Source organism: Dama dama, chromosome 5 (genome assembly GCF_033118175.1).
Source record: "Dama dama isolate Ldn47 chromosome 5, ASM3311817v1, whole genome shotgun sequence".
In the NCBI taxonomy this organism is placed as follows: Eukaryota; Metazoa; Chordata; class Mammalia; order Artiodactyla; family Cervidae; genus Dama; species Dama dama.
Window position 1 is genome coordinate 110423456 of NC_083685.1, and position 16492 is coordinate 110439947.

Here is a 16492-nt window from a genome sequence, read left to right on the forward strand (position 1 = left end):
ATAGCAGCCTCTCCTTGGATATATAAACACTTGACCGATGTGGGCCACTGCAGAGGGGGAAGGATCTGAAATTACTTGAAAATGGTGTTGACATTTAGAATGATTGGATTCTTCAGCTACCCTTAGCCACCGTCCTGGGTGTGCCAGCAGGGACTAGGGCATCTCCAGAAGTATGCAAAACCAGGGACAAGTGACCCTCTTCCACCTCCAATATTTTCATGTTCATGATTAGAGATTAGTGAAACTAAAGAGCATATTAAAGGGAAAAGAGGTCATCAAAAGATAATGGGCAGCCTGACTGGGGCTTGAGATAATGTACCAGAAGTTGCTTTTTTAAAATATAAAAGCACCAGATACATGGATTAATGTAAAATACATGAAGGCTTCAGCAGGGAATCCCAGTACCTTCTTCCACTGGCTTTTATGGTGGAGGATTGCGCAAGCGCCATGCTGGGGCAGGTGCTTGGTTATGTCATATCTAGACAGTCTTCTGCAGAAAAACTGTTGGGTGTTAGCAACAAAGCATACTGTAGTGGGAAAGGGAGGACTCAAAAATAGTAGGAAAGGAAAGGAGTGGTGACATTGATACACTTTCTTATCTCCTGATCTTTACTCAAATGTCACCTCAGTATGTTTTTCCTGATCTATATAAAGCTGTAACTCATTCCCCAACCTCCTCTCTATTCATGTTTTTTTTCTATAGTATGTATTACCACCTAACATACTCTATTTGTTATATTTTTATGTTGTTATCTTTTTCTTCCCATCAAGAATGAAAGCTCCTTGGGCCGGGGGATTCAACATCTGGAACAATGCCCATTCTCGTGCCCGTATCTGTGGAGTGAATAAATGATCAGCTATCTCATCATCTTCCCTTTAGTTCTTTCTCTGCTCTGAAGATTTGCAAAATTAAGAAAGGAAGAATATAGGCAAAATATAATAGAGAAAGTCCTAGAGATTAAGATTGAAGAGTGAAAAACCACTACAATGTTGAGAAAAAAAAAAAAAAAAAGATTGAAGAGTGAACTATCCAACAGGATGGACTCTACTTACAAGGAGTTGCTGTTGATTTTTTCCCCAGACAGACAGTAGGACATATGATCTTGCATGGCCAGGGATATTTATGGGGACTGCAGGACAGGTTATTTTGAATGGTGATTATTCCTGGAAGATGTGTGATGAACAGTTAATATGACTGTTCATACTACATGTAAAGATATTGGGAACCCTCACAGGCACCTAATGGTAAACCCCAGAGACAGGACCAAGCAGTTTAGTTTTCTTTCTGGCAGCAAGATCCAGGAACTTTGCCTGCATTCCTCTTTGACACTACTTGTACTTCCTTGAGGTTCTTCTTCCTTCCCAAATTAGTGAGTGATTAAGCTGGGATTGAAGTCTCTTTGATTTCTTTCCCTCGTGCTGTGGGAGGATGCTGGGAAGAAAAAAGCAGGGGTAGAATGAGAACCATGACTGGGAGGAAGAAAGAGGAGAACATGGGAGAGGACAAGGAAACACCCATAGTCCTTGGACACCTACTAGTCTGTGAATTGGCTCCAGGAGGTTTATTCCTTTATAACCTTTTAAGATTGTACACAATTTTTAGGTGCTTCCTGCCAACCCTCTTCCAAATAGAGGTTTTGGCCTTTAACAGATTTTCAAAGAGGTTTGTGACTCAAAAAGGTTTTGAATCCAACACTGAGCCATGCAGGTTGTCTACAGTTTGTTCTAATGAAGCATTTTTCAATGGATCCCCACCCCCACCCTTAAAATAGGGAAAGGAAGGACAGAACTCTGTCTGAACCACTTATAAAAGTCTGGCTAATAAAAACAAAAGTGTGGCTATAAGAAACACGGTGAAATAAGCTAGTTTTCTCAGCCCTTTCTGTGAAAGCAGAAGTTATGGCTGTTCAATTGCTATTACTAGAAGTCATTGTGAAATACTGAAGTCCAGTAGATTTCCAGGTCTGAGTGATTCACCATGTTGTGTAGACTTTGACAAAGTATGGTTTGCTTTTAGAGTCTTCTGCCTTACGTTCAAAATATCTGGATATTTGGGACGTGAACATGAATTCTTCTCTCCCAGTGACTGTTTTCATCCATATATTCTTGTACATTTGAGTAGTGCTTTGCCAAATATTTTTACATGTGTATTATTTCAAACAGCTCTGTGAAGTAGGCAGGGCAGGAATGATGATCAAGTGCCACCTTTCTCTTCATTTTCAGGTGTGAAAACAGAGACCTAGAGAATTTAAGTAACTCCTTCCTGGTTGCATGGGTCACGAGTGACAGTCCCAGGGCTGGGATTGTGCAGTTGTTGGTAACTGGACTTATTATTTACTTTTTCCCCCCAGACTTTAAACTTTTGATTTTGTATTGGGCTGTAGCCGATTAACAGTGTTGTGGTAGTTTCGGGTGAACAGTGAAGGGACTCGTAGTATTTACTTTTGTATTTTGTTATGGAAGCATGCATTTGAACCATTTCAGAGAGATTGAAGAATGTTAATTTCTGTTCATCCATCAGATGAGGATGGTACTGTTCATCTTGTAGGATTGCTGTGAGGATTAGAGATTGAGTTTGAGGATGCTGATTACAGGATCAGGAGCAGAGTGAGCCCTCTGCAAATGGTGGCTGCTGTTTTTATACTTTTCCCAGGCCTATGAGATTATTTTTATTCTTTAATTAGGATATATCATATATTAGAATATACCATTCTTAATTTTTCTGTTGCTAAATAAAAGTATAACAATTGTGCTTTTTATGCACCTTCGTTGTAGTTTTCTCCATTCTGCAATGAAGCTAACAATATTGGAATAATTCTACTCAATACAATGTATCAAACTCAAATACAATACAGGTTTGCAAGTTCATGTTTCAGTTTTTTTTTTATTGTAATGGTATCATTTACTTTGGTAAACTCATATCCCAATTTAAAATGCAAATATTGAAGCAAATAAAGCTGTTATAAATTCAGGTACTGTATTTTAAAATGTACATGTTATACATACAAGAGCTGCATAGTGGAATTACTATCACGAGCAGTTACATTCATGATGCCGGGTACTGTTTTTAACACTGTGTATAGATGACACTAAATATATTCCTTTATTTATGATACTGTTGCTTAGTACAGTAACTTTTAGTACAATAGCTTATATGATTGCATTTCCAAAGCTTTAATAAAGTTAGTAGCATTTAACTAATATTGAATGAAAACACTTTGATGTACAGGATGTATTTTAGGTCAGATGCTTATGCAAAAAGAAGTACTTCACATGCTGTTGTGTCCGTGACAAAACAAAATCATCCCTTTCACAAAATAGAATAAGCCAGGCTAAAATAAAGCTGAACTAACTGAAAAACATTTAAATGTTATTCCCTGCATTATGTTAAAGATTATTTAACATAATTTTTTTCTGGTTAAAATTACCTTTTTTTTTTTTGGTTGAAAGAAGGAAGAGAGAGTTCCAAAGGCTGTATTAATATCCTAACAGCTATAGCCCTTTAGATGATACTTTAGCTGGGAAAAAAAGTATGGAGAGTTGTACTCAATGTTTTTTCTGCTTAGAAAAAAATTGATAGCCTATAAATTTCTAATATTTTAAAACAAGTATTTATTATTTAAGGTCTTTAAATATACCTGTATTAAACAAATTAGGCTGTTTAAAAAACTTTGCAGCAATACTTGACTTATTCACAAATATATTTTCTTTCCATATTTATTAGGGTTTGAACAACTTACAAACATAAATCCTGCAAATACTCTTTGCTTAGATAACAATACTGTTATCTTAATTCACATGAATGTTTGCAAGACATATTTATAATACTTTATATAGTATCTTTATCTAATGCTCACATCAGAGACTCAAATTAAATCACATTTAACTTTATACAGATGGAAAAGCTGCAATGATAAGAGGTTGGATCCTGTTCCAGTAATTGTAGTAACTAGCTTTCCTCTTTTGCTTCTGTAGCTGGCCCTCTGATTTTTGTGTGGGAGGATACAAACTTTACAGTTCTTCGAGTAAAGTTACTCTTCAGGAAATCAGATAATGATGACAGAGAACCTTCAGATGAAGATTAATTTAATCATCAGATGAGCCTGGGGGTGTCTTCTATAGTTTGCTCAAAACATCTTGTAGAAAATAACTCTTATTTTCTACCTGCACAAATTATTATCTCAAAAGGAAAGAATTCAGTTAAGTGAGTAGTGAGTCCTCTTTAAAGGTTTGTTTTAATTGCTTTCTTTTTTAAGTAGAAAAATTCTTTTAGATGTAACCAGTCATGGAATAATGATGACTCAATGTGTTTCTTAACATAATACAATCATATTTAAACAGACTCCTCCCTTTTCCTTAGAATGTTCAGCCATTTAGTGAAATTTTAAAGACTTAACTAAACCATCTTAATGCTTACAGTTTCTGACAAAAATTTAAGGGAAGAAGAAGACTATTTGGATAATAAATAAAATAGAACCTGTACTAAATTTCTGATTTTAAGCTCCCTTTGTCAAAAAAAAAAAAAAAATACACCTATAATTATATCCAGAGACATTTTGTCCCTCCCTCTTTTTTTTCTGATGAGTCATACATTGATCATAACATACATACTTAATAACTTACATTTTGGAACAGAAGGTGGCCAGCAGGCCTACCCTGGTCCATCCTAATGTCATTTTCACATCAAATCAAATACTGTCCTTGGATTAATTAGTTGTTGATGGACGTTTGATAGAGGGGATACTGCATGATCTTCTCATGATAAGCCTGACTTCTATATCTGGTAGATTATCCTGCTTAGTCTGTGAACACCCTTCATCAGTGGCTGCTAAATGAAGATCAAATCGAAGAGAAACTGATTTTTTCCTTAATCGAGGGTTATCTTTAAAGAAGGAGCCTTCCCATTCTTTAATAACTTCATCCACTTTCTCTGTCCTGAAATGATAAAATAAATCTTCCTATATGAAGAAGTAAAAAAATTTAATATGTACTGTATATGAAAAATAAGAAATGTCTATCACTTATATTAGATTTTAAGTTACAATTTATAATTTACATTGTGACAGTTGTATGTGTATTCTTTAAAAATCATGAATAAAATTTCTAAGGGATTCTATGGAATTTTCATGTTTTGGCTATGTTTTTGGGAAAATGATGAATTAAGGATTGAGTACTTCATCTGAGTTTTTACATATTTATTCATGTCTGATTAAAAATCACAATATATAAAATTATGTTTAGACACATTCAAAGATTATTGAGATTACTCAATTGAAGTTAATTTTTTTTTGCATGTGTTCATTATTATTTCTAAGTCAAAATTATTTTACTTACTGAATAGTGCCATGAGCTTCAGTGCTTTCTTTCACAATATTTCCATTTAATATTGCCTGTTTGGTCACTGTTTCCACTTTTTCATCCTCACACTTTTGTGGGACTTTTGTTGAAAAAGATATTTCATTTATAATGGCTGTGAAAATATTAATTATGAAATATTAAATTACAACATTCACAGTACTATTCAGTACTATTCACAGTACTATTATATACTAAGTACTAGTCACAGTCAATGTGTATGTCAAACTTTATTCAAATATTGCTTGTTTTTGCTACTTTAGAGAATTTATTTATAATCCCTATAAATGGCACTTCACGTTTCAGGTTAGTTAAATCAGAAACTCACCTGAAGGTAAAACAAAACCGACTCTACTTGTGGTAGGTTTTTGTTCTTTTTTCCCACCTTGGATACTACCATAATATCTGAAATTGGAAAAAAATTATATTATAGAAGCAACATTATATTAGCATGTAATTGAAACAAATGCTCTCCAATAAGAGAATGGATAAATTGTAGCTTAGTCTGTAAAGAATCTGCCAGCAATGCAGGAGACCTGGGTTTGATCCTGGGTGGGGAAAATCCCCTGGAGAAAGAAATGGCAACCTACTCCAGTATTCTTGCCTGGAGAATCGCATGGACAGAGGAGCCTGCCAAGCTACAATTCATGGGGTCACAAGAATCAGACAGGATTTAGAGACTAAACCACCACCAACACAAAGGAAGTACTACCTAGCAGTGAAAATAAGTGAACTAAAGATATGCTGTATCTGTAGGGAACAGTCTCCCAAGTATAACATTGAGTGGGGGGTGGGTGGGGAGAAAGATTATAGCTAGCTAATTTTACAAAGATTAAAATATATGCAAAACAATTCCCCATTTTGCTTAGGGATATATATAATGAGACTTATAAGCATCAGACCTGGGAGCCAGGTTAGACTGATGGAGGGGAATAAGATGGGTTGGGGTGTGGTTTAGATGCTGAGGTAGGGATTAGGGGGACTTCAGTAACGTTATAAATGTTTCATGGACTTCCCTTGTCGCTCAGTCGGTAAAGAATCTGCCTGCAGTGCAAGAGATCTGGGTTCAATCCCTAGGTTGGGAAGATCCCCTGGAGAAGGAAATGGCAACCCTCTCCAGTATCCTTGCCTGGAAAATCTCATGGACAGAGGAGCCTGGTTGGGCTGCAGTCCATGGGGTGGCAAAGAGTTGGGCTCAACTGAGCAGCTAACACGATAAATGTTTCATTTCTTAAACACAGGAGTTCATTATATTTTTCTTGATAACTTTTGTAACTTTATCTTAAATAAATTTAAGTGAATGTTGCTCAGTCATGTCTGACTCTTTGCGACCCCATGGACTGTAGCTTGCCAGGCTTGTAGGTCCATGGAATTCTCCAGGTCAGAATACTGGAGTGGGTAGCTGTTCCTTTCTTCAGGGCATCTTACCAACCCAGGGATCGAACCAGGTCTCTCACATTGCAGGCGGATTCTTTACCGTCTGAGCAACCAGGGAAGCCCAAATACCTGTGTATCTTAGATATAGCATAATAAAGCTTTAAAAATTGTGTTAAAGGAATGTTAAAGACCATTTTATCAACATCTTGAATGATTAGGCATTAAACCAAATCTACAACCATTTTATTTCATAATAAATGAATTATATATACAGCTATATAATTTATTTACATAGCACTGTTTTAAGCACTTTACAAACATTAATTCATTTAATCCTCAGCAGTTCTGAGGTAGGCATTTTATAGATGAGAAACTGAGGCAAAGAGAGATTTAATAATTTTAGCCCAGCATCACTTAGCTACTAAATGGTATTTTTAATTCAATTTATGTTTTGCCAGGATTTGGTAAATGTCAAGACTTATTATAGATGATAGTAGTTTCACCCAGTTTTATAGAGGATTCAGAATTCTGAAGCAAGTACAAATAAAGCATTATTTTTCTGGGAATATGGAAAATTGTAGGTTGTGCTGTGCTCCAAGTCATATGAACTTAGAAGTGATTGCAGATTATGAAACTGTGTGTGAACTATTAAGAATCCCTCTTTTGATGTCTTTTGTTGTCAGAGTATCTGGAAGTCTTTCAAACCATGTAATTAGAACAACATTGTTTTCCACGGTTGTAATATAATAATAATAGTAACAACACTATTACTAATAGTATTATTATTATTCTGGAGTTTGATGTGTGCCTGGAGTGGGCCCTTGTGGGAGGGGGAAAAGCAGTAATGTGTGAATTTTTCAAACTTTCTTCGTGGGTGGTCTATTGGAGGCACTAATTCTATAAGGGGTGAATGGCAGGGAAAGTGAGAATGTTAAAGAAGGTCTTCTTTGTAGTGATGGAGGATCATTTCTATTTTGTTCCAGGCTTGCTTGTACTCTTTCTTGTAGCTCAAGTCCCCGACTTTGGCTCGTGTATTCATAATTTGGGGTGTGCTTAGTCGCTCAGCCATGTCTGACTCTTTGCAACTCCACAGACTGTAACTTGCCAGGCTCCTCTGTCCATGAGATTTTTCAGGCAAGGATACTGGAGTGGGTTGCCATTTTCCTCTCCAGGGGATCTTCCCAACCCAGGGATCAAACTCATGTCTCCTGCATTGCAGACAGATTATTTCCCTGACTGAGCCATCGAGAAAGTCCCTCATAATTTGAGGGGGCTGGAACTAGTTCTCCCACTTATTTTTTTGCAGTGCCTATTTTGTGGTAGGAACTCAGTGATCATGTCTTGGTAATGATAGGTTTTTAGATTTAATTTTTCCGACTACATCAGTGACCTGAGTGGCTCTGTATTTCTGGTCATTCACTATATGGAAATTAGGTACCTGATTTCTTCCTTTTCCAGGAGGCGGCGATATGTTGCGATTTCCTGTTCCAGCCTCATCTTGGTGTTGAGGAGCATTTCATGCTCTCGAAGCTGCCTTTCAATGCCACGCCTTACTTCCTGTAACTCTTTTTCTAGTCCTTCAATCACTGCCTCTAGGTCTTGCAGCTGCATCTGGTAATGTTGCTCACTGGCATGTAGGGAGTTTTCAAGGCCCCTTTCCTGTTTCACACAGATCTTCATCAGTGAATCAAGGAAACAAACTGTGTCTCTGAAATCTGATTTGCAATGTCTTCACTCAGTTGAGTTCTTTCTTTAAAAGATTGCAATAATTGTACAGCACTTATGCAAGAGGTATTTCCTTACAGCTTTAGGTATGGCACAACTTTTAAAAAGTTGTATTTTCTATCTACAGCTAGAGAGTTTTCTATTTCCAAGGAATCCCATGATCATTCTTATGCCCCCACCCCCGCCGCCACCCACCAAAGGAACCTGCAGTGTGATTAGTTTATTATCACCCTGATTTATTTGATATCTTAAATATTGAAAAGTATAGAACATTGAATATTAAAGCCAGAGCAGACTCCTTATAAAAGGCATTTTTGGAAAGTGTTTAGATATTTTTCTATTAGAAGTCTTTGTAGCATGGATAAAAGAATCCTCCACTGTTATGACTTTGGATAAAGACAAAAGGTCTGTTCCCCCATTCTAACATTTAGAGAACCCTAGGGTTCTGGAGTAAGGATTATTTCATTATTGTAAGTGTGAACTAAACCTTCAGTGAACTGATGATAGACATTGCCATGATGGAGGCAGGGCACTAGTTGAACTAGGTCAAATGGATAGAATTCAGTGCCCTGATTTTTAGTTTTTCACTATCCAGTAAGGGATGTCACTCTTCCCCTCTCCTAGTCAGATAACATCTGGGGACCCAGTGGGCCAGCCGCGTTGAGGTTGTGCTCACCACAGCATGCAGAGATTCAATTTCCACTTGCAGGTGATGCCACTGGCGTCGGGCTTCCTTGAGCTCTGCTTGAGCTGCCTTTAAAGCCTCTTCATCTTTGTCCATTTTTTTGCTTAGATCTTCTTCCAACTAGAAGAAAGCCAACAACAACAATAGTAGCAACAACAACAACAAAAAGAGCACTTTTGAAAATGAGACCTTTAAAAGCAGTTATAGACAAATAGGATAGGAATCAAATCTTTTTTCTTTAGATTACAGATGTATGTTCTGGTTGGTGCTCAGTCACTAATTAAACACATGCATGAGTTAGTTGCACTCTTAGCCTCGGTATTCTCAGATGTAAAATGAACCTCAAAAGTCCTTTCCTACCATGACAGTCTATAAAATGCAGAAAAATACATTTTAATGAGAAGTAAGTCTGCAAGGCCTAAGTTTGAGACCCCTGATTCTTAACTGTCCATTATTTATGGCATCATTAAGGAAGAAAGATAGAAAATTAGCTACTTCTCCCCCCCCCCTCCCCCCCCACTTTTTTCTTATAAGCTACTTTATGAATCAGTTTTTTCTGGGACTGGATATATGGACAGGAAGTAAATACCACTAGAAAATATATTATGAATAATTTAGAGAGTTAAGTTTTCATAGGCATTAGAGGTTCTAAAATAGACTTCTATATTAAAAGAATCCACTGTTGATTCACCTTTATCAAAATGATCTTTTTAGAAGGCATGCTAACTTTGGATATCTAGGGTGGTAGCAAAATGACTTCTTTAAAGACTGCTCTCTAAATGTTCTCATGTTAAATAATGAGTGAATTAGTTTATATTCAACTTTAAGTGTTCTTATGCGGATGTTGGGATTGAATGAAAGTATCTTTTGACAGAATTCTCAACATTTGGCCCCAGGAGCAGTCGGAGCAATGTATGGAATTGATTGTACTATTTTGAGGCAAAAATTAGAACTTTTTAATGTTCATATAAAAATGCATTTTAAAACATACAAAAATTAATTTGGTGGTACAATAGATTTTTTAAAGGAAATATTGGATTAAATGAAAGTTAATAAAGTATAGTTCAAGGAATTACATGACAAAATTCATTCATTTCTCTTGATTTGTTATATCACTTATTCTGGTGTTAGGTTGGCAAAACAAAGCAGCAACATGTATTAGAGAAACCACAAAAGAGGAGGACAAGAATTTCAGAAATAGAAGAGCATAAAAATTCTGGTACCTACTGGATTTTGAGTGAGGAGCTGAAAGCTAGGCTTGTGTGGTAGCTAGATTCCGAAGATGGCTCTCAGTGAATCACTCCTCCCCAAATTCATGTCCTTGTTTGGTCCTGTTCCACACTGAATCTGGGATGACTTGTGTCTTGCCTTAGTCAGCAGAATATAGAAGATGTGCCAGTTGTAGGCCTAAGCCTTAGGAAGCCCTGACAACTTCCACTTCTGTGCTTTTGGGAGCCCTGGTATACACTGGGAACCTCAGTGTATAAGAGGTCCAGATACCCTGTTGGAGAGACTGTGTAGAGGCCAGATGGAGAGAAACAGGCCCAGCTGTCTCAGCTGAGCCAGCCTTCCAGAAATGTCCTGCCAAGGTGCCAGACACAGGAGTAAGCCACGTTGGCTGGCCCAACCTGGTTGTACCCCAAGATGACTGTGGTCCTGGCCAGTGTCAGGTGCGGTGGAAGAATCACCCCCACTGAACCCAGTTAACCCACAGCAATATGAAAGACAATACAATTGTCTTTTTAATTCACCAAGTTCTAGAGTGGTTTGTTGTATATCTGTAAATAACTAAAAGAGCTTACATTTATTGTGTAATAATTAAGTAATCATGCTTTCTCAAATTTATTCCAGTTGATTTTCTGAATTCTTTGGGAAAAAAAGAAGTCCCCTAAAGTAGTTTTACATTAAAAGGAAACAAAACTTACTGTAGTCTTGCTTTTTCACTTTAGTCTTTCAGCATTGTGACTTGTAAACTAAGTAACTTATATTTCTATTATTGCAAAATAAAATGTTTATTTGGTTTATAATTTTCAGAAATTGTCATCTATTGTTTTCTTCTCTTTGTAAAAGGTGAGTGAATTCTTGCAGCACTTCAAATATCTCAGTGAATTTGCTTCATCTGAGATGCTGATCATTCTTTATGAAGACTGAAAATGTTACCTAGAGATTACATTTATGATGTTACTAAAAATAAATTACTAACATGATAAGGTCCTATGATTTCCCAGCAATATTTTTTTCCCTTTTGGTGATGTTCTTAAGTAAACTCTTTGCTGTGTTTGGGTGCTTGGAATAGAACTTGAACTCAGATATGATAGGTAAACTAAAAAAAAAAAAACAAACAAAAAACAAAACCCTGAATTTCTGAAGCTTTGTTTCTAAAATAGATGTTTGTCCACTTGTTTAGAGATGAGACCTTAATTAATTGCTAAGAGTGATTGTCATTTTAAAACAAAGTGTCTATGAAATGAGGATTTAGCCCTTATTTAATTTGGCTCTTTTTCTAAACAATACTTAAATATTACATGCTTAGTGTTAGAGATAAACATTTCTCACCTTTTAGCACAAAAGCAAAAAAATCTATAGTCAAAGTGGAAAGTCCTTATTGATTTGGAGAATTTTGAGTGTCCCAATTTATATCATTGTTTCTGAATACCATGTTCACATACTCACATGATTTCTGTTTGTAACAGTCTGGTATAAAATCAAACTCATGAAAAAATGATAGAAACCTTTTAGAAATATTTCACTTAGTTTTATCTTGCAAAGTGTGCTAGATAATAAATTCGCTATAAAGCCTGTCATTTTAAAGGTGTTATTTAAATTATTTCTATAAGTAAATCCATGGTATCTTCCAAGGGTATCTGAAATGCTTCCTTCCTATAAGATTCTAAAAAAGATTACTGTGCATCATTTTATTGTATACTGATCCCATGTTTTGTTAATAACAGTAACCTCATGGTTTATATAAAAATCAAATGCATCAATCAACATTCATTTAATGGTCATTTAACAGTAATACACACAGCCTTTCCCCCTAAAGTCCCTGTCACATTGCAGTAAAACCTAAATTCCTTCCCCAGTATATGCTGCATTGAAAAGGAAATACTGTACCTCAGAGAGGCCGGGACAGGAATTGGATAGACATGGATTGTCTCCTTATCCTGGAAGATGCCTGTCTGTATGAAATCATTACCTGGATCCTTGTTGAGAGCACGGTCTCTATCTGATTTCTGGTGAGGAGCTTTTCATAGTTTGCCCTGATCTCATTGAGTAGCTGGGACAGCTCCATTCTTTTCCCATCCTCCACCTTGGCTAACAGAACCTTATCGATAGGGTGAGTCTCTGCGGCAGAACCTGCTCTGTCTGCATCGCGAGCAGAGAGAGCGCCATGGAGCCTTAAAGATACAGAGCTCCTTTTTTCAGAAGCCATGGAAACCCCTGGGTTTCTCATCAATTATGCAAATATTTGGTAAACCTTTTTCTCCTATTGTTGTCAATCTGGTAGAAGTGTCAGTCTCTCCATAAAAGAACAAAAAAATGAAGACTGTCTCAGTATTCCTGGATTGGGTCTCTGTAAAACTGAGCACATTTGGCAGAGGGAAGTTAATTTAGCTTGTGGAAAGAAAATGGGGTATAACACGAAGAAAATTGTGTTTTGTTTTCCCAAAATATTACGTGGAAATAAATCTGGGCTTAAAACATGGTACCTAAGCTTTTCTTTTATGACTTTCCTCACCATTTGGATTATTTAAACAGAAATGCTATAAGAGGGCATTAGAATATGTTGTAAACCTTGAATATTCTGACAGTTACTGGAAAAAGTGACCATTATATTCAGCTGACAGCTGTCATAAGCTGCAGGATTGACTGATTGTATTTCTCTTAAATACATACTGCTTGACTTGTGGTGGGCGGCTGGCCTGATGGCAGAGTTTGATATATTGAGGTGAATTCCTGAAAGCATATTACAGATGAAGCTATGGCTGGAGATAAGTGCTAAGAGAGGATGAGAAGTGACAGTTAACATTTCCAACATTTCAACAAGGTTGAAGACATACAACAAGACAGCCCCTGTGCTGGGTATATTCACTGAGATAAGATGTATTGTTGGGTTACTCTTTCATGAGTAAACACAGAGTTGATGACAACTCCTACGTACTCATATAACATTTGTGCAGCTCTTCTAACTTTATAAAGCACCTTTACATCTGTCATTCTATTTAATTGTCACAATCCCTGTTGTTTTGTAAACTGTAAAGATGGTAAGTCTGTGCAAGAGGGGTTAAGGTGTCTTTCCCAAGGTCATATGCTGATTGGTGATGTAATGGCATCCTTGGGACTGGGCTTTGATCCCTTGGCTGTATTCCAGATACTATCCTGTCTGCCTCCACGTTACGTCTCTCCCCATCTAAATTCCTTGTTTAGCCTGAAAAGCTGGCTGCTAGATATGACTGAAATATTTTAAAGGCTGGATCTATCACTGTTATTTGTAGAGTGGCTTGGCTGAAATTGTATCTGGAGTGTAGTTCAGGAAATAATCAATCTTTGGCTCTGGTGCTCACAGGGCCTTTGAATATACATTATGTTCTTTTAATTTCTGAATTAACTCACCGCTGGCCAGTCCAGTCTGTGCCAGGCATTCCCACAGTCCCCTCTAAACGAAGCTGGGCACCCAGGACTCCTGCTGAGAGGTGAGGTTCCAGGTCATTCCTACGCTCTGTTTAATTTGACCCTCGCCTCTTCCACCTTCCCCACTGGTCACAGTGGATTGGTCTAGGGGTGGACACTTTACCTAAGGAGAGTCAATCTGTAGGTCAGAGACCTGTGAAGTAGCCTGACCCAAAAGCTCTGACTAAAGAGCATTGCTTATGATTATTTAGGCCAAACTGATTCTCTTTTTTTGGTAATTGCAACTGAGAAACAGGAAGAGAAACAGGCATTGATAGTGGGAGGAGAATCAGGAAAGAATTACACTCTTATGTAGTTCCTGCTGATCTCTGCCTAAAATACAGAGAGCTGAACTAGATTCCAGGCCTGGCAATCTGCATCTGAGACAAACCTCTCAGGTATTTCTGCATTATAGCAGTGCTTTCCAATAAAGAAACAGAATGTGGGCCACAAATGTAAACCGCACATGTAATTTAATACTTTCTAGTCATCATATCAAAAGATAGAAACAAGTGAAATGAATTTTCAAATATTTTCTTTAACCTTAAATATCTAAGATACATCATGTAGTTGTTATTGTTGTTGTTCAGTCGCCAAGTTATATCCGACTCTTGGACTGTAACATGCCAGGCTTCCCTGTCCCTCACCATCTCCCAGAGTTTGCACAAGTTCATGCCCATTGAATTGGTGATGTCATCCAACCATCTCATCCTCTGTCACCCTCTTCTCATTCTGCCTTCAATTTTTGCCAGCATCAGGGTCTTTTCCATTGAGTTGACTCTTTGTGTCAGGTGCCCGAAGTGTTGGAGCTTCAGTTTCAGCACCAGCCCTTCCAATGAATATTCAGGGTTGATTTCCTTTATACTGACTGGTTTGATCTCCTTGCTGTCCAAGGGATGCTCAAGAGTCTCCTCCAGCACTGCAGTTTGAAAGCATCAATTCTTTGGCGCTCTGCCTTCTCATCAGGAAAGCTATGACAAACCTAGACAGTTTGTTAAAAAGTAAAGACATCACTTCTCCAACAAAGGTCTGTATAATCAAGGCTATGGTCTTTCCAGTAGTCATGTACGGATGTGAGAGCTGGACCATATACCATATAATAAATACAAAGTATTAATGAGATACTTTACATTCTTTATTTGTGATACTGTCTTTGAAATCCAATGCATATTTTTATGCTCATTTCAATTTAGGCAAGCCACTCTTAAAGTGCTTAGAACCCGCATGGCTAGTAGCTACTGTGTTAAATACTGCAGCTTAAATATTTGGGCCCTGCTGGCCCACACAAATGGGAGTTCCATGTCTGGAACATTCCACGTACATACTAGATTAAAAGAAATAGTGCCAGATTTTTTTTTTTTTATGAGAGAAGAGATGTATTTAAAAGTATTCTATAAGCATGTGAATCATGAAGTCATTTAATTCAAGATCTCAAATGTCACTTTTCAAGGAAAATTTTGCTAATTTGCTTGTTAAAAATACTGTCTTTTATTAGAGAAGTCAGTAACAATAGCTCATTAAAGACTGTGGCATATATAAAATTGCAGGATCCATGTAATTCTCAGTGCATTAGTTACAGTTACATGCTATTCTTTATGTTTTAGAAATCATAACAGAGTGCAAATAAGCAAGGACCTCCTTCCTTCTTATAGGGATCATCTTGAATCTACTTTGGTTATTAGAAAAACAAATCATTTGGAAATGTGTTTTGTTACTAGAAACAAATTAATTATAACATAACTCACAAGAACCAAAATGCTGTGGTTGAGAACACCAGTTGTAGGGACATTCACGAGAGTGAGCCCCCAGACCCTTCAGAATTAGAATTCACGACTGAAGATCATTCATTCATTCAGTTGGTTATTGGATGATTACTGTTTGCACAGAAGTGTGTTGGGTAAAGATAAAGTTCTAGAAGAGTTCTGAAGTGGAGAGGTGACCTTTTGGGCCATATTGTGGGGAGAAAATGTGGAGAAGGCATTGTAGAGGAAAGAGAAAAAAAAAAGAGGGGAGTTCAGGGTCAGATCATAGAAAAGGGAAGCTACAAAGGCTAGATTTTATTTGGTCAGAAATGGAGAATCATTCCTAGTTTTTGAAATGGGGAGTCACATGGTCAGATTAATTGGGGAGGAGTGCAGAAGATTTCAGAGTAAGGACAGCAGTTAGAGAACCAGTGTTCATGAGGAAAGAAGTGAAGTTATTTTCAAAGTTCTGGCTGGACAATCATAGGAAACTGGATGTGAATAATGCCTTGGGCATAGAGGAGGGGGAGCATGCATGAAATCAGTGAATTTTAGCAAGTGGTGACTGATTTTGAAGGGAAGAGGAGGAGAGGGCAAAGATCATACAGATTTACACTCTCTGCAACTAGAACATGAGTGCTTCTGTCCCAGGTTTTGAGTGAATCCCTTGGCTTTGAGCAGGAAAGAATTCAAGAGCGAGCCATAGTTAAGTTGAAAAACAAAGTGAAAGTGTTAGATGCTCAGTCAGTGTCTTACTCTTTGCGATTCCGTGGACTGTAGCCCAGCAGGCTCCTCTGTCCATGGGATTTTCCAGGCAAGAATACTGGAGTGGGTAGTCATTTCCTTTTTCAGGGGATCTTCCCGAGCCAGGAATTGAACCCAGGTCTCCCACATTGTGGGCAGATTCTTTACTGCCTGAGCCACCAGGGAAGCTCAT

At 37.3% G+C, this 16492-nt stretch overlaps 1 protein-coding gene across 3 annotated transcripts; it reads right to left on the bottom strand.

The window, feature by feature from the left end:
* Window positions 1-1230: 1230 nt before the first annotated feature.
* Window positions 1231-12456, bottom strand: KRT222 (keratin 222). 3 transcript variants are annotated; one of them, XM_061141135.1, is made up of 6 exons: window positions 12339-12456; window positions 9134-9262; window positions 8171-8391; window positions 5684-5760; window positions 5335-5470; window positions 1231-1432 (listed from the first exon to the last, which is right to left on the bottom strand). In XM_061141135.1, the coding sequence occupies exons 1-6, from the start codon at window positions 12432-12434 to the stop codon at window positions 1330-1332; spliced, it is 762 nt and encodes a 253-aa protein (XP_060997118.1). In that variant the 5' UTR covers window positions 12435-12456; the 3' UTR covers window positions 1231-1329. The 3 variants fall into 3 exon arrangements, with proteins under 3 accessions (XP_060997118.1, XP_060997116.1, XP_060997117.1); XM_061141133.1 differs by lacking the exon at window positions 1231-1432 and adding an exon at window positions 2939-4935; XM_061141134.1 differs by lacking the exon at window positions 1231-1432 and adding an exon at window positions 2939-4935 and having other exon boundaries at window positions 12257-12355.
* Between the last annotated feature and the right edge of the window lie 4036 nt (window positions 12457-16492).

Bases quoted from the DNA above. Each gene is read 5' to 3' on its own strand.
- KRT222 (XM_061141133.1), bottom strand. From the start codon at position 12,434: ATGGAGCTGTCCCAGCTACTCAATGAGATCAGGGCAAACTATGAAAAG. The intron at 5,471-5,683 runs GTGAGTTTCTGA...ATATTTTCACAG, and splicing joins CGGTTTTGTTTTACCTTCAG to CCATTATAAATGAAATATCT. The intron at 4,936-5,334 runs GTAAGTAAAATA...TTATCATTTCAG, and splicing joins GAAGCTCATGGCACTATTCA to GACAGAGAAAGTGGATGAAG.